Source organism: Typopeltis vanoorti, chromosome 15 (assembly GCF_054136105.1).
Source record: "Typopeltis vanoorti isolate ZY-2024b chromosome 15, IOZ_Tvanoo_1.0, whole genome shotgun sequence".
NCBI lineage: Eukaryota > Metazoa > Arthropoda > Arachnida > Uropygi > Thelyphonidae > Typopeltis > Typopeltis vanoorti.
Window position 1 is genome coordinate 53,614,835 of NC_143563.1, and position 17,277 is coordinate 53,632,111.

The 17,277-nt window shown below is 34.4% G+C and overlaps 1 protein-coding gene across 6 annotated transcripts in view; it reads right to left on the bottom strand.

The window, feature by feature from the left end:
- Positions 1–16,301: 16,301 nt before the first annotated feature.
- The window catches only part of LOC150098765 (lysine-specific histone demethylase 1B-like), a 508,665-nt gene continuing 507,689 nt past the window's right edge, over positions 16,302–17,277 (bottom strand). For all 6 annotated transcript variants that reach the window (XM_090404995.1, XM_090404997.1, XM_090404999.1 and 3 more), the window contains one exon: positions 16,302–16,698. In XM_090404995.1, the coding sequence (XP_090261121.1) occupies positions 16,591–16,698 (108 nt within the window). In that variant the 3' untranslated portion in view covers positions 16,302–16,590. The remainder of the gene's footprint in view (positions 16,699–17,277) is intronic.

Consider the following 17,277-nt stretch of genomic DNA (forward strand, 5'->3'; position numbering starts at 1 on the left):
GTAAGTAACGATCTGGCTCGATGTGCCAGGGTTGAAATGATGAAATGAAATGATGAAAGATGAAATGATACCAAACACTTTTGTGGAGGGTAGTGATGGGAAGAAGCATGAAGGTCTCTATATCTATATATCTATAGATAAATATTTTTTTTTTATTGTAAACATAACAATCTTATCTTATATATATATATATATATATATATATATATATATACAGGATTAACCGGTTTTTGGTTCTCTGCAGTCAGACAGAGAGGTTACATGCTCATATTGTTGAGGTATGTTATTTATATCGAAGTCACTTATATAAGGCTAATATATAAGGCTAATAATTACATTTTTTTTAAAAATAAATTAAAGCCATTAAGAGTTATTTTAACATGACATTAAGAGTTATATTTTAACATGATAACATAAGAACATAAATGTGGAAGAACATTTATAACATGATTCCCCCCCCCCCACCCCCCCCCCCCCCCACCCCCCCCCCCCCCCACCCCCCCCCCCCCCCACCCCCCCCCCCCCCCACCCCCCCCCCCCCCCACCCCCCCCCCCCCCCACCCCCCCCCCCCCCCACCCCCCCCCCCCCCCACCCCCCCCCCCCCCCACCCCCCCCCCCCCCCACCCCCCCCCCCCCCCACCCCCCCCCCCCCCCACCCCCCCCCCCCCCCACCCCCCCCCCCCCCCACCCCCCCCCCCCCCCACCCCCCCCCCCCCCCACCCCCCCCCCCCCCCACCCCCCCCCCCCCCCACCCCCCCCCCCCCCCACCCCCCCCCCCCCCCACCCCCCCCCCCCCCCACCCCCCCCCCCCCCCACCCCCCCCCCCCCCCACCCCCCCCCCCCCCCACCCCCCCCCCCCCCCACCCCCCCCCCCCCCCACCCCCCCCCCCCCCCACCCCCCCCCCCCCCCACCCCCCCCCCCCCCCACCCCCCCCCCCCCCCACCCCCCCATTATTGAGGTCTCTTCAGTGGAAGCCAGAGCCCAAGTAGAGACACCAGGCAGAAGCATTTTGCATTATGGGAGATACTGAGATAGGAGTGATGAGAGAGCTTTCTCCACCTTTGCAACGAGTTTCCTGGTGTTGCACTACCTTACCCCAGTCCTGAAGATACTTTCAGGCGCAAACTTTGCTCACACTTGGATAAAGGATTAAACTAAACTTATTATAGTCTAACCAAGTGAAAAATAAACTCTCAACATCTTTCTCTGAATCCAGAGTAATTTAATAATAAGGTGGCACACCCTTTGGCAACTCCTATAGGTTAGGATGACCTCTCATTCCTTCTGCCTTTTGTATCTCCACTACTGGGCCTGGCTCCCACTGACGAGACCTCAATAAAGGTCGAAACCGGTATGGGTAGTGGCCCTTGCCTTAATGCATAGCATTACACATATCCGCAAGAAGATGTGCTTTGCATTATGGAAGATACTGAGAGAGGAGTGATGAGAGAGAGCTTTCTCCACCTTTGCAACGAGTTGCCTGGTGTTGCACTACCTTACCCCAGTCCTGAAGATACTTTCAGGCGCAAACTTTGTTTGCTCACACTTGTATAAAGGATTAAACTAAACTAATTATAGTCTAACCAAGTGAAAAATAAACTCTCAACATCCTCGCTATGTTGTTTTAAGCGTATGAATCTTTCCGTGACTGAAGTTATTGTCGTGTCGAAAATCGCGAAGAAAAAATTTATTTTAAAATTTTGTTTAGGATTATGTGTTGTCTCATCTGATGCTTCGTAACCAAACATTTTTGTTTTTGTTTTTTTGCGAATGTCTGGAAAAATAGGATCAATATTAAGATCGTTTGCTGCTACTTTTGCAGTTCTAATAATATTTTCAAAATATTGGTCTGTTCGGCGAGTATTTAATTCTTGTAGAACATAAGAAAAATTACAGAAAATCTTGATTACATCAAATGTTGGATTCTGCATTATTTTGCTTGAACATTTACGAGACTTAAGATTTCGTACCAAACATGAACAGAGCAAATAAATTTAAACGAATAAATCTTTGAAATTAAGTTGTCTACCTGAACTCTAGAATCGATATCTTCAGTTTCATCTCCCGTAATACCAAAAAGAGCCTGGTAAATTTCCTTGCTATTATTTTTAAGTGACTTTATTGCTTCTACTCTACTTTCCCACCTAGTAGCAGAAAGTGGTTTCAAATTTAAAACACGAATATGTTTTTATAATATAGCCCAACGCTTCTCAGATATTGAAAAATAATGATATAATTCCTGTATTATCCCCAAAAAATTTAGTTTCACAGGATATCTTAGCTGCATCATTAACTACCAAATTTAATGAATGAGTAGCATACGGAATAAAAAAAAAGCCTTTGAATTTATTTCAAGAATTTTTTTCTGCAGTCCATTATGTTTACCTCGCATATTTGAACAGTTATCATAAACTTGGCCGCGTAAATCCGAAATGTTAATATTCAATAATTTTAAATAATTTTTTATAAATTGAAATAGTCCTTGCCCAGTGGTATCTTCTACAGATTGAAAACCCAAAAAAGTTCACGAATTTCTGCTATATTTGTATCTTTTATTTTGATTAACAAATCTAATAACAATAGATAATTGTTCTGTGTGGCTCATATCCGGAGTAGTATCAATAATTAAAGAATAATATTTCGCATCTTTAACCATTTCTAAACTTTTTTGTTTTATAGCTTCAGAAATTATACGAATGATTTCATTTTGTATTTTATCACCTAAATAATAAGCAATGTTCGTTTTTTATGATGTTTGGATGCGATGCAAGTGTTCTGCCATTATCGAATCAAATTTAGCGACAGTTTCTACTAACTTTAAAATTTTGCCGTTATCATTTTAACCATTTCTAAACTTTTTTGTTTTATAGCTTCAGAAATTATACGAATGATTTCATTTTGTATTTTATCACCTAAATAATAAGCAATGTTCATTTTTTATGATGTTTGGATGCGATGCAAATGTTCTGCCATTATCGAATCAAATTTAGCGACAGTTTCTACTAACTTTAAAATTTTGCCGTTATCATTTTCAAAAAGTTTTTGTGAAGAACCTCTAAAAACTATACACTGTCTTGATAAATATTGTATTATGTAGATTAACCGTTCTATAACAGATTGCCAATATTTTTTCTCAGTTTCGTATAATCTTTGTTGTGTGCAATTAATAATGAATTTCTTAATCAACGACGTTTTAATTTCACTGTATTTTGAACAGTTTTTAATGTGTGCGGAACTTGTCTCGTGTATTTTTAGTATATGACTCATGTTGCCAATCGTTACAACCGTATTCTTTAGTAAGTTGGGAATTTTGACTACCAAATATTTTGCAATAATAACAAAAAACTGAATTTCGCGATTCTGAATAAACTAAATAACTTCGTAAAGTTTTTCTCCATTTGTTAAAGTTCGATAATAGAATGAATCGGAAAACTTGCGACCAGATTCATCTTTGGGAAATTCTTTATTAACTACTTGACGCAGGCAATGCTTAACTAAACAATCTCTAACTTTGGTAATTGAATGATTCGGCCAAGTATCTGGATCATTAACATTAAAATTTAAAGTAAAATTTGAAGTTTCGTGTTTCGTTGAATCGGAATCCAATATTTCTTCTGCTGCAACTTCTGTGGACAGTCTAGTCAGGCCAGTTTTCGCATGTAACATTTGTTTCTTCATAGTTATCTCATGTCCTCTCTTTTTCTGTAGTAAAGCTACATAGAGTACTCGCTTCGTCAGAACTTTCTGTTCTTCGTTTTTTATGTGGTCCTGAAGTTAAAAATTTATTCAGCGATCCAGCCAATTTACGTTCCAGTTGTACTCGTTGCAGTTGACTTTTCCTGTTTTTTTGCACCAGATAACTTCTTTCGCTTTTTTTCTAACATCTGGGGGTTAACACATTTGGTTAGACTTTAAAATAAGAAGAGCATTAAAAGTTGTCCACCAAAATAAATAATAATTGCTGGAATTTTCCCTTCAACTTATTTTTTAACCCCTATTATTTTTAAGGTGAATGGCCCAAAACTGATTATTTTTTGTTTACTACAGAATTTGATTTTTTAGATGTTTTGAATAATAAATATGCTTACAGCTTAGGTATTCTTTTTTTTTTTTTTTTTTGAAAATTAACATGCAGAGATATTAGGCACTGATTAACTCCTCAGTGATATTTATTTAATATTTTTTACATTTTGGTAATTGCTTAATAATTAAAAAATTTCTAGAATATTAAAATTATTTATTAAAAAGATTAGTAAAAGGACCCCAACCCCAATATCTTCCAAACAGAACAAGCACAAATATATAAATAAATCTCTTATTGAAAATCATTTATTTTCTAGACATCTACCCAACATAAGATAAAAATCTTTTGTTTTCAAAATAAGATAATTAACTAAAATGAAACAATTTGACTGATTTTCAAACTTAGCAAAAATATAATAGACATACTTACTTTACGTGAATAATAATCCAAATTCACAAAAACAAGTTAAAAATTGTCCAAAGTCACTTAAACACAAAATACACTCAATATGTTTCACATTCAGAATTGAAATAACGCTGGGGGAAAAAAAAAAATGTAAGAAGTGCATATTTGGATAGACGCTATTTCGTCTATACATATTCGAAGTTGAATTTAAGAAAACGAACATAGTACTATACACCTATGTTTCAGACTAAATATTTGGATAGATCAGCGTTTCTGAAACTTCAGATATCTGTGTGCCCCCTTCTTTAATTTTCATTATAAGCAAGTACCATTTCAAAATACCATATCAAAAATAATAATAATAATAATAAATAAAAATATATTTCATTGTAAATGTCTGTTTTATTTGAATTTAGATGTACATTTAAACAAAAAAATATAATTTAAATTAAGGGGATATTAAATCTAACATTTTTTTAAAACCGAATAAGAAACTGAAAGATCGGAATCAAAGAGTTTCATGCCGAATATAGTAACTATAAAAGTATCGGCGAAAGCACGTAGTTCAAACTAGGGCAACTCGTAGCAAAGGTGGGTAAAGCTCTGATCGCTATTCTTAGTATTTCTCATAATGTAAAACGCATCTCCTAGGAGATATATTCCCTTAATTTAAATAATGTTTACATCGCCGAAATGAAGCCTATTGGCCCTTTATTATAAATAATTTATGGGTGCACCTTTTTGACAAGTCGTATAGCAGAGTATATAAGTTCTTTTCGCTATACCCTTAGTATTATGCTTGGTCTAGCTACTCACTGATGAGATCTCAATGAAGATCGAAACCTGTCTGGGTAGTGACCTCTCTCCATAATGTATAACATCATATATCTCCTAGGAGGTATGTTTTACATTATGAGAAATACTAAGAATAGCGATCAGAGCTTTATCCAACTTTGCTACGAGTTGCCCTAGTTTGAACTACGTGCTTTAGCTTACGCTAGTAGTCGCCAATACTTTTATAGTTACTATATTCGGCATGAAACTCTTTAATTCCGATCTGAGTTTCTTATTCGGTTTTAAAACAATGTGGGATTTAATATCTCCTTAATTTAAATAATGTTTACATCGCCGAAATGAAGCCTATTGGCTCTTTATTTTAAATAAAATATGGTTTATTTTTAATAGAACAAAATTTAGAAAGATACTATACATTTTTACCTATTATAAATAATTTATCATCAACGAGACAAGTGAAATTGCCTATTTCTATATCTGCTATATTGCTCTCTTTTGTGCGTTTTATAAATCCAGTCTTTAACCAATGATCCATATTTCATAATTTAAAAGCTAAAAAAATTGCCGTATTTATTTGACTATAACTCGCACTTTTATCCCAAAATTAAAGCTAAAAAATCGTGGTGCGAGATATATGTGGGGATTTTCGGAAACGTTTTCATAAAAAAAAAACAACTGAAAATGGATATGACTTACCAAGAAGCTTCTATTCTCCATCACTTCTGTCCTCAAGAGCAGTTTCCTTGTGTGCAATCAAAGATATTAACCAAATAGAGTCATCTTCTTTCCCATTATATCAAGCAAAAATTACCAGTAATTTAAGATTTGAGATACGTAATGAACAATCCTTGAAAAATTACTAATGAGAAATGAAAGATGTGCGCGATTGTAGGTCAGTAGAGAAAAAGCAAATATTAAGAAGTGCATATAATTGGTGCGGTATTAACAAAAGATCACGCTACCCAAACAAAACAAGCTGACAATTGAATTGAAATGCTAATTCTCTTAAACCGATTTCCATAATATCTGAAATGCATTCACTATATATTTCTTAGTTTTAACACGTTCAAGACGTGGTAGTGTCAAGCAAAACCATATGTTGCATCTGCAACATGTTGTTTGCTCCAGTCTATACGGCAGTTTCTGTTGGAGGGGAGATGTGATTATTAGTTAGTGTTTATATTCCCAGTTGTCTCTAATTGCACTATTTGTTGAGAAATATATTACACAGTCTGCAAATATCTGTGAACCTTATTCAGTGACATGATAAAACTAATTGCTTTTCGTGTTTTTTCAGTATAGTTGCTGTTGTGGAGGGCCTATTGTTTACTGCAGGGAGTAAAATGTGAAAGTCGAGGGCGATAGTGATTCGCAATTTGAGTAGGAGAATTCATGCATAATATAATTTAATATATATATATATATATATAGACTATAAAAATTTATGAAATTCACATCGTATGATACTTTATGGGTTTCTTAAGTATCTAATAAGTGGGTTCTAAAATGTTTAGTTTTAGTATGTATGACTATAATTTTTTTTATTAATAAAATATAATAAGTACATATTTAACTGTCAATGGGAAATGGCGCCTTTTTTATTTGCTAAACTAAACGCTGTATTTTTGTAAAATATCTTGTTGCCGTAATACGGCTGAACGAGCACCCTTATTAAGCAGCGCCATTAGGCAGGCTGCCTCTATGCTACACCCTGTCGATGGTATGAATTCACGGTCTGTCTTAAACTAACAATTTCCACTAAAAATATAATAAACAATCGACAATATTTATATGATTTTCACTGAGTCGATGCTTACTCTGTGAAATAAAATCTGTGGTAAATTGATAACGTTTCACTTCAAACAAATTATAAAAAACTGGTGATGTATTAAGTTAAAAATGTTGTTAGATTATTAAGAATTCATAATAATTTGACTGATTTTAAATTTCATTTTTATTGCATTAACTATAATTTGTAATCGTGATATTTATATAGTACGATATATTAAAGAATACGAAAATTTATATATATATATATATATATATATATATATATATATATAAATAATAAAATAAAATATGGGAAATAATAAAAAAATATACACATGCATATTTTTTTATTATTTCCCGTCGTGAAATGACGCCCCTATCTCCAAACGCCCTTGTGCAGTACACAATCGCACGGCTCGGCCCTGCTTGCAAACATCTCTCTTGAAGACTTCGAAGGAAAAAGCAATTTCTTCCTCTCCTTTAAAACCGAAGATATGTCTCCGTTACATAGATTTTTTTTTCTTTGTTGTCAGACGAACAAGAACTTCACAATGAACTCGAATGACTTCAAAAACAATGGATACTCTAGAACTATAAATAGAACACTGTTTAACAGTCACCATCAACAACATAATGAGGATACAACTAATTCCAAAGGCTGCATTTCCTTACCTTATATTAGCTCCCAATCATCAGTTTTAGCAAAAATTTTAAGGAAATACAATATCATGACTTTTTCACTACCTTACCCAAACTTTGCTCAATCTTAAGCAATCCAAAAGATAGACATAATAATCTTTAATATCCTTGTGTCTACAGAGTTCTCTGCGATTGCGGAAAACCGTCAAACGGAAAAATCCATCGAACTCTGCCTAGAAGAGCATCAAAGAGACATCTCCTACAACAGAACTCGAGCCAGTGCCTTGTCCAGCCACGTATTATTTTCGGCAAACTCTAATGAAGAAAGCCTCCCACATCAAATACGCTGGGATTTAACTAACAACGTTCACAGATGTTATGACAGATTCTAGAATCTAAGGAAATCATTCTTGCCTACGTCCATATTAATAGCAACCTAAGCTATAGTTTGCTACTCTCACAGCTCTGCCATTCAATATTGGCGATCGCGAGACCTTACATGCACACATCCCATGATGCTACAGCCAGAGTTCTTTCTTCCATTAACATGTTAACCTGTTGTTTTATACGTTCTGCTATGTAGAACGTATAAAATTTGATATGGTTCTGATATTTTTATGTCCTTTTCGCTTGCACCTGACGAAGTCTGTTCTCAGATGAAACTAGTTGTATTAATAAAGTTTCACTAAAAACCTCGGTTCTCAATCATTAAATAATTTTAATATTCATCAAACCAAGTAAACCTTCAATTTAATAATGTTTATATATATATATAATTAGTTACTTCCCAGGAAAGTATGGCATGATTACTCATCAAATGGTGGCAAAACAGTCACATCCATAACTGGATACACCTTCTGACACTAATCAAAATTAGTGTCAGAACCTTCTGTCATTCCTAAAAATACTATACCCTTCACACTCGATCCCAGTTGCATCTGTTTCTGATAACCAGGTTTATCAAATGCCAAAGGCCATAGTGTATTCAGTAAAGCAATTAACTCAATCCCTTTGTTCCTGATGCTCCCGGCATTTGTGTGTACACATAACAAATTACAACATGGCTTTTTCTTATACTTAGATATTCAATGTTGTTGCATTGTTGGACCATTTTCTCTTTTCGCTCTCCAGATACATTTGAAAGGTACAAACCCAAGGTGTAAATTGCTACCCCCCTTTGTTAAATGCATAACCAGGCTTAATGCCATTCATATCTTTATCATGTTTACATGCCATACTTGAACTTTCACACTTCTTACCATTCCTCCTATTATGATTTTACTTCCCTGACTCTGCATTAGGTCTTACACCAATAGGTAATTTTTCCATCCTGATGCCAGTTCATTCAGGTGCAGGCTGAATGAACTGGCATCAGGATGGAATGAACTTTTCTCTTATGGAAGTTTTTTCTACCATCAAATGCACTTCACACATCTAAATACTTACATCCATTTCTACACAGCATGCACACTGAATCATTTGCTATCATAGCTCTCTTTATTTGGTACTGTCATATCTCAGTATCAAACAATCTTTACTCTCACTTTTTCCCCTAACTTCTTTGAATAGAAGGGCAGATTTTTTCAAAAGATTTATGATGTTTTCTTTCAAACTATTTTAAAATAGTTTTGTTGCTATACATGTATTAACTACTTTAAAATTTGTTTTTCGGGATTTTTTTTTCTTTTAATGAAACGTTTTATAAATGATCTTCAATTAAACTGTTAAGAGAAAATTCCTTGATTTAAAAATGCAGTTGGAATTTCAGAAGTACATTCTCCCTACACCCATTTAAATTTAATATTATTAAGAGAGGCCTTCAGGGAGGCCACATACTACACGCACCAGCTATCATACTTATTCTTGAATTCATTCACACTGCTTGCACTCACAACATCCTATTCTAAATACAGATGCCGAACAACCTCTTTGGCATCTGTATTTAGAATAGTTATTCTATTATCTTTTATATTCAATCTTTCTTTTACTTGCAGCATATCGATTTTTACTTGCAGCAATTCTTGTGGGTTGTCTTTAGCATGCAGAGCCAGTTTCTTTTCATACTCAGACGTTGCTTTCTGTACAACAGTTGTGACTATTCTAGCCTAGGCAGGGCCAGATTAAGACCCACAGAGGCCCTAAACACTTAAGATTTTGGTGCCCCATTCAAAATATAAAATAATAAACCATAAAATAAATTTTTATTTTTCAAAATGAAACAAAACTGATAGTAAGATGAAAAATAATGTTTATTTTTATATATTTCAACTTTATTTAGATTTGAAAAGTTTTCTCCTACTTTTTTTAATTGCGAAGTCTTTGATCAGATCCTCAAAATTAATCTTATGTAACACATCTGCTTCTATACTTAGTAGAGATAAGGCATTCAACCTGCCTTGTTGCATAATTGTTCTAATGGGATTTTTAATATACATCAACTGAGAAAATGAACGTTCAGCTGAGCAATTTGTGACCATTAATGTTAAAAATATACGTAAGGCAATGTCTACATTTGGAAAGGCACACTCAATATTGTCTTCTACAATTATTTTATAAAGTTCAGCATGACTGAATCTTGTTTTTACATTTTTTGTTGCACTGAACTTATGGTGCACACGAGTGAAACTGCTAAAACTCAGCTGAGAAATTAGCGTTCAAGTCCTCTGGGTAAGTATCAATCAGCTTTTGACAACACTGAGAATACCTTTCAATTTCAGTAGATGATGAAGTCACTGAAGTAGCATTATGTGGCACATCACTTAGAAAAGAAAATCTCTCTGATATTTCTTTGTATATCTCTCGTCTTCTTCTCATCTTAGTTTCAAGTTTGTCAACAATTGTGTAAAAGGTGGTGATACGAAATTTATCTCTGGCATTCAGATATACTTCTCGAGCATCTCCGTCATTGGATACCTTCTTTCTGATAAGTTTGCGAGTTTGAGCTGCCTTGTAATCAACATCTGGTAGCACTTCCTTTGTAGCTGCTTCATATCTTTCAAATTCATTTTGTGAAGTGCACAATTGGTCAGCTAATGATCCATACAGATCTGCACATGTTTTTAAGTTGACATCCTCATTCTGTACAACTTGACTTATTCTATGAAAATTTTGCAAAATCTCATCCCAAAAATTCAACATAAAAACGAATTCTAGCTCTTGCATCTTATTTGCAATATTATCTGCTTCTCCTCTAGTGTCCCTCTTTTGTCACTGGTCGTCGGCTATACAGTCTAATGCTTCTAAAATTTGAAGAAAAGATTTCAAAATTGCTGTTGCCATAGCACGTGCCTCCCATCTGGTATCAGAGAGGGAAGACACTTTCATTTCCAATACAACCTTTAAGAATTGTCCACTGGCTGCTGAAAAAAGGTATGGAGCAACTGCACTGTAGAGAAGAAATTAACTGCCTCTTGACAGCAGTCAACAGCACTTCGGCCTACCAAATTTAGTGAATGAGCTGCACAAGGCACATATATAGCAAACTTGTTTGTTTCTAAAATTTTTTGCTGCATCCCCTTATAACACCCAGACATGTTAGCAGCGTTATCATAGGACTGACCCCCTACATTTTGAAAAGTTTAGCTGACAAACTTTATGTAAGTACTGCAACACCTGATTTACCATTTCTTCACCGGTATGGCTTTTCATTTCCAGAAAGGTTAAAAAGCGTTCAATAGGCTGTCCATCTTTTAAGTACCTAAGTACAACACTCAACTGGTCGATATGTGACAGATCTGGTATTGAATCAACTGACAAACTAAAATAACCAGAAGATTTTACTTCATCAACAATAAGCATGTGGACCTTTTGAGCCATCAGTTGAACGAGTTCCTCACAGCTGGCTTTGGACAGATAAGGATTTCCTTTGCCACAATTTCCATATTTCACAATGTGACCTGCTAAAAATGGATCAAACTGACTTATGAGCTCAAGCAGCCCTAAAAAAAGTTCCCATTTTGCAATGATCCGAATCTTTCTTCTGTTCCTCAAAAAGCCAAGCCACGTTTAGCTAATGTATGAATAACAGCTATCACATGCCTCAGGACATGTTCCCAGTAATCACACTCTTCCTGAATTTGTTTTTCCAACTGTTGTCCCAACCCTACACCTTGTCTGCAAGTTAAGTATGTTAGCATAGTGCCTCGGTGAGTAGTGCTTTTTCATGTTGATCAATTACAATAGTATTTCGCCAGTCACTGAATCCTTCTCTTGTAACAAAATGTAAGAAATTTTTAGGAGCAAACAGTTTACAAACTGTCCTGTTGATGGTGAATACAATAACCACTCTCTCTTGTATTCCTCACCATTGGCTTTTGTCCCAACAAAAAAAAAAGTTTCTGCAAACAGTATCTTACTGGTTTGCCACTACTGAAATGTCGGTAAGATTTGTCAAATGGCCCATTGTGGTGTTGACAGTCACTGGGTCCACAAGCAGTCCAATAAGCCATGTCATCAGCAGAGAAATCAAGCCACAACCCTGGATCTTTTGCTATATATATATTTACTTCATCTTTTGCAGACTGAATCATTTCACCACCATCACCATGGCCCACTAAACTTTCATTTTCAGGAATTATTTCAACCTCAGAATGTTTTGTAAAGCAACTTGCATCAACATTTGCAGTAGAGATATCAAGAGAATTTACAGACAAAGTGAGGTCAGTAGTGAGACATGTGCTAGATGAACCTGCTTGTGACACCTTGATGATTCCAACATCATCATATTTTGATTTTGAAGTGATTGGTTCTGATCAAAGTGGTATTTGTGTCCACTTCTGATGACGGAGATTGGTTCTGATCAGGAATTGGTATATAATGTTATCGAACTTGTATGAAGAAATCAGTCAGCAAGAAATCAGTTTGCTTTGCAGTCTTGGAATCTAATTCCAAAGTCTCTTCTTGTTTCTTTTTTGATAGTTTTCACTTTTGTGCATCACTTAACTGAACACGTTTCATCTTGGTTCTTGGGATCTGTTAAATACAGAAATAAAAAGATTATTTTGTTGAATATTAGGTGGCAATCAACACAGTTACACATATCACAGGCAAAATCATGCGAACAATTTAATTTTCGGCTTACAGCTGAATCTTGTGCTTTAATTAACTCTTATTTTACCGGGGTCGCACTTCTGCGACAGCTAGGTCTTTTACTGGAGGCGCATTTCTGAGACAACCATGTTATTTGTTTTATATTTGTTTCTGGAGCCTTTTATTAGACATAATTTAATTAAAACAAGACCTAAAACAGAAAGGAAAATAAAAAAATAAAATGATTATGTTAATTATAAAAAATTACCTCATTTGACGCAGCAATAGTAGTTCCAGAAAGCATTGTGAGAGATAATACAGTGTAAACGAACCGTCATGCACGTGGTTAGAGTTTTATTAGGCCTTCTACACGTCATTATTTATTGAAACAAAGTAGGTAACAATAAGAAAAGATAAAAACAATGAAAAACTAATTAAAAGTTAATTTAAATTAAATTCGTCATCTAACTAAAGCAGAAATTCTGTGGTGCCCCCTTTCCATGATGTCCTAAGCAAGTGCTTATTTTGCTTAATGGTTAATCCAGCCTTGAGCCTAGCGCTTATAATTTTCATAATACACATCATCCTTATGCCCATGGTATTCCTTACACATCATCCTTTTCTTACGAATCTTTTGCTTAATAAGATTACACATCCATTTGACTTCTATCCTATTTATTCTTCGAACTCTTGGGACACGCTCTGATATTGCATCATTTTAAGTATATTGTTTAAATGCTTCCCATGCATTGTCGATATTCTTCCCATCCATCAACCGATCCCATTCCACTGAAGTCAGTACTCCTCAGTAGGTCGTCATTTCCTGTTTCGTAGTTTAGCATGTAACCTTTTCTGAGTGGAACATTCATAAACTTAGTTACTTCCCAAGTGAGTACAGCATGATCACTGCCACCATCTGGAGACAGAATAGTTACATCTTTAACTGAAATGTGCTCTGACACTATAATCAAATCTAACACCCTTTGACCTCAAGTTCCATCTGTCAGATGCTGCTTAAGGAAGTTGTCTTGCAAGAGCTCAATAAATGCCTTTTCATTCTTCTCATTGAGATTCTATTGCTGCCCAATCAATATTTGGATAATTAAAGTCTCTCATCATGATTACTCTTTTTGTGTTCATCTTGTCTATTTGGTGACGCAATTCGTCATCATTAGCAACTGATCCACCAGGTCTGTAACAATGCCCCACTACGTAATTGATCTTTGCACACGTTTGATGGGTTCGAACTGGACAAATACAAAGTTGAAACCATGACAAAGCACATTCTCATCATTAACACAATTGTATAACATTGTCGCTCTTACACTCACATTCTCACCATTCCTCCCTTTATAATTTAGTTTCCCTGACTCTATGTTAGGTCTCATACCAGTTATTAATTTTTCTAGACTCCTGATACCAAATAGTCAGGTGTCCCTCTTATACAAATCCCCAATCTTCCCTCCACACATCCAAAAACTCGCATCCGTTCCTTCTACACAGCCAATCATTTGCCATCATAACCCTTCTTAATTCATTTTTATCACATAGAGTTAAAATACTGACGATTTTCATTTTCTCACCTGTCACTCTTGCCTCTTCTAACAACCCTTTCATGTCCTCTTTCACACTGAACTTATCGCTAGTTAAGTCGTTAGTACCTACTACAATTGTGATTTCATTTACTTTTGTTTTCTGTTTTTGAATTGCTTCCTTTATATTCTTAATTTTTGCTCCAGGAAAACTCGAAGTTATAACTTGCTCATCAATAGCATGTTTTATTATAGTCATAACAAATAACATCTTTCCTTTTACTAACGTCACTTACCTGATTTACCTGTTTCCACGGTTTGTTGTTTCTTATTTTGTTGCATAATTTTCATTTTTTCCCTATAGTTATTTAAACGCCTCTCGATTTTTTGTTTTTGTAATTCCTGCATCATTTCTCTGATGAGGTTAATTCATTTTCATTAACCTCCTCCACAATGCCAGTAACCTTGTTAGCAGGGCTAGCTTCTTATTATCACCTATGGTGCTCTTTTTAGCATTACTTTTCTTGTGGTTTTTGGTGCCATTTTAAACTTATACTTATTGTTGAAATATCTTAATAATAATGTTATTAAATACTAAATACACTAAAATCACTAAATTTGTCTTGTGAAAATGATTTCTGACAGGTCGTAAATATATATGGGTGTGAATGTGGACAAAAAGTCAACCCCCCCACCTTTGCTTTGTATGAAGGTATTTTTAGTTTAGAAATGAATAATTTTTACTGACTACCAAACAACACACCTGTTAAAAGAGAAACATTTATGATATTGATGTCATTGCAGAAGAGATTGAGGTAGCAATCTTGAAATGAAGTTTTTTACAGTAATCACAACTATAGTGATTACATCTAGTTCATTTTGGTATTTACTAAATTTCTCTTTTATCAAGGCCTGTGTCGCCCAGTCGAAGTGGTATTTGCATCCTCTGTTCTATGCTGCCCAAAGAAAGACTTAAGTTTTAGCCTAGTTGTAAACCAGAGGAACATTTTCCAAGTCTTCCTTCAATCAGTTCCAAGTTAGTCAATCTGGCATGGGCAAGCAGGTTTTTTCTCCCGTAAACTCAAGAAAATTGACTGTAGAACCCACACAATTTCAGACAATTAACATATCAGGGTTAGGCACCATGAGATGGCAACACATGTCAGTCATCTCTTCATCAGATGCCATTTATAATTAGGTGATAGTTGTAGGTCAGCTATATCTGATTGGCTACTGGTGGAAATGGAGCTGCCCACTCAGTCTCCAGAAGTTAGATAGGGCTGAAATGGCTTAGTTGATTTAGATTTTTTTTTAATCTAGATATTTTATCAAATAGGAACAAAAATCCTGCATTCTTCAGTTTTTACAAAATTCATACCCAGAAAAGCATTATGCTTTTCTGGGTATGATTTTCACTATTTCCCTGCCAGAATTTGTATCTAAAATGTTTCTTCATCAAGAACAATATTTTGTCGAAATTACTCCCATCCCCCACTTTTGTTTTTTAATTTTTATTTTTATACTTAAGAATTCACTCTTCAATTCCCAGGTTCTGATTTTCCACCAAGATGCTCCTTTGCAGCACTTTATTTCAAGCCAAAACATGCATCATGCTTAAGCTATGTGCGATCAATGCCTTAGACTGGGTTCCTATGTGGCATACACATAATAAAACAAAGAATTTAAAAGTTACTCAATTGGCCAGAATAATTTAAAAAATCTCTAACATGAATTATGCTTTTGGGAAGTGGTATAAGGAACAGCATAATTATTTTGTTTTTTTGTGAAGTAAACTGTGTAATGTAACTAATTTTTACTAATATGTATAATCAGCACAATCAAAAATCAGAAAAATATAAGATAGTGGAGAGCAGCTACAATCAATAATTTCACAATTTTGCATATTTCTACAATTATTCATTACCTATAAAATCTGTTAATTTTTAGAAATAAAAAAGAAAAAGAATGCTACATTCATTTTCAAATGCTGGTATTATTTTCATCACAACAGATATATTATACCTTTACAAACTGAACATAACCAAAATTTTTTTCTTTCTAAATTAAGTACTAATTGTTTGTTTATGATGATAAAACAAAGCTCGATTTAAGGAGAGAGGATTTATTTTACAAGTACTATTCTGCTATCAATCACACACAATTGAGCAAAATTTACACTGGATTATGTTGATAGCATGATGTTTAGTTTACAACTAATACCGTATACGTATCACTCACTTAAGAATGAAATCACACCTAACAAGAAAAACAGAGCATTAGGAATGCCACATAAACATAAATACAATTAAAAAACAAGGGAAATGGCAACTGTCTAGTGTTTTAGAAATGGGTGAGATATCACAATTAATCCAACCAAATAAGTTGAACTTAAATGTCATGATGAAAGTTTGTATTCTGATAATTTTTCCACAATTCTAAATGCTTCTCTTATGCCACTTAGATAAGCTCCAGTAACCGTCTGTGGGAAGTGCCTATGGGTTGCCTAAAATGTTACAACAAAAATTCATATTAAATTTATTTTGTTCATTCAATATATAATATAGATGCAAAATAAAACAATTTTTAAACAACTTTAAAATTTCATTATATTATATATTATAATATATATATTTATATTATATAATATATAATATATATATAATAATATATATAAAATGGCCTCGCCTACTCCCGTATATACGGGAATTAAAAAGGCGTTAGCTGATTTTTTTTTTTTTTTTTTTTATATATATTATATAGTTACTAAACAGAGTATATAAAATATTTTGTAACCAAAATTTACTCTCAGGTATGTGGTAAGATAATGGATGTGCAAGAGTTTCTTTCCATAATAATAAATAATATTATAGTTATAACTCTAATATAAATGTTATATTATATTATATTATATTGTTACTAAACAGAGTATATAAAACATTTTGTAACTAAAATTTATGTATGCAAGAGTTTCTTTTGATAATAATAAATAATATTATAGTTATATCTCTAATATAACTATTATATTATATAATAATCTCTAATAGTTTCTTGTTACATTTGCACACTGCCATTGTTGAGCCTT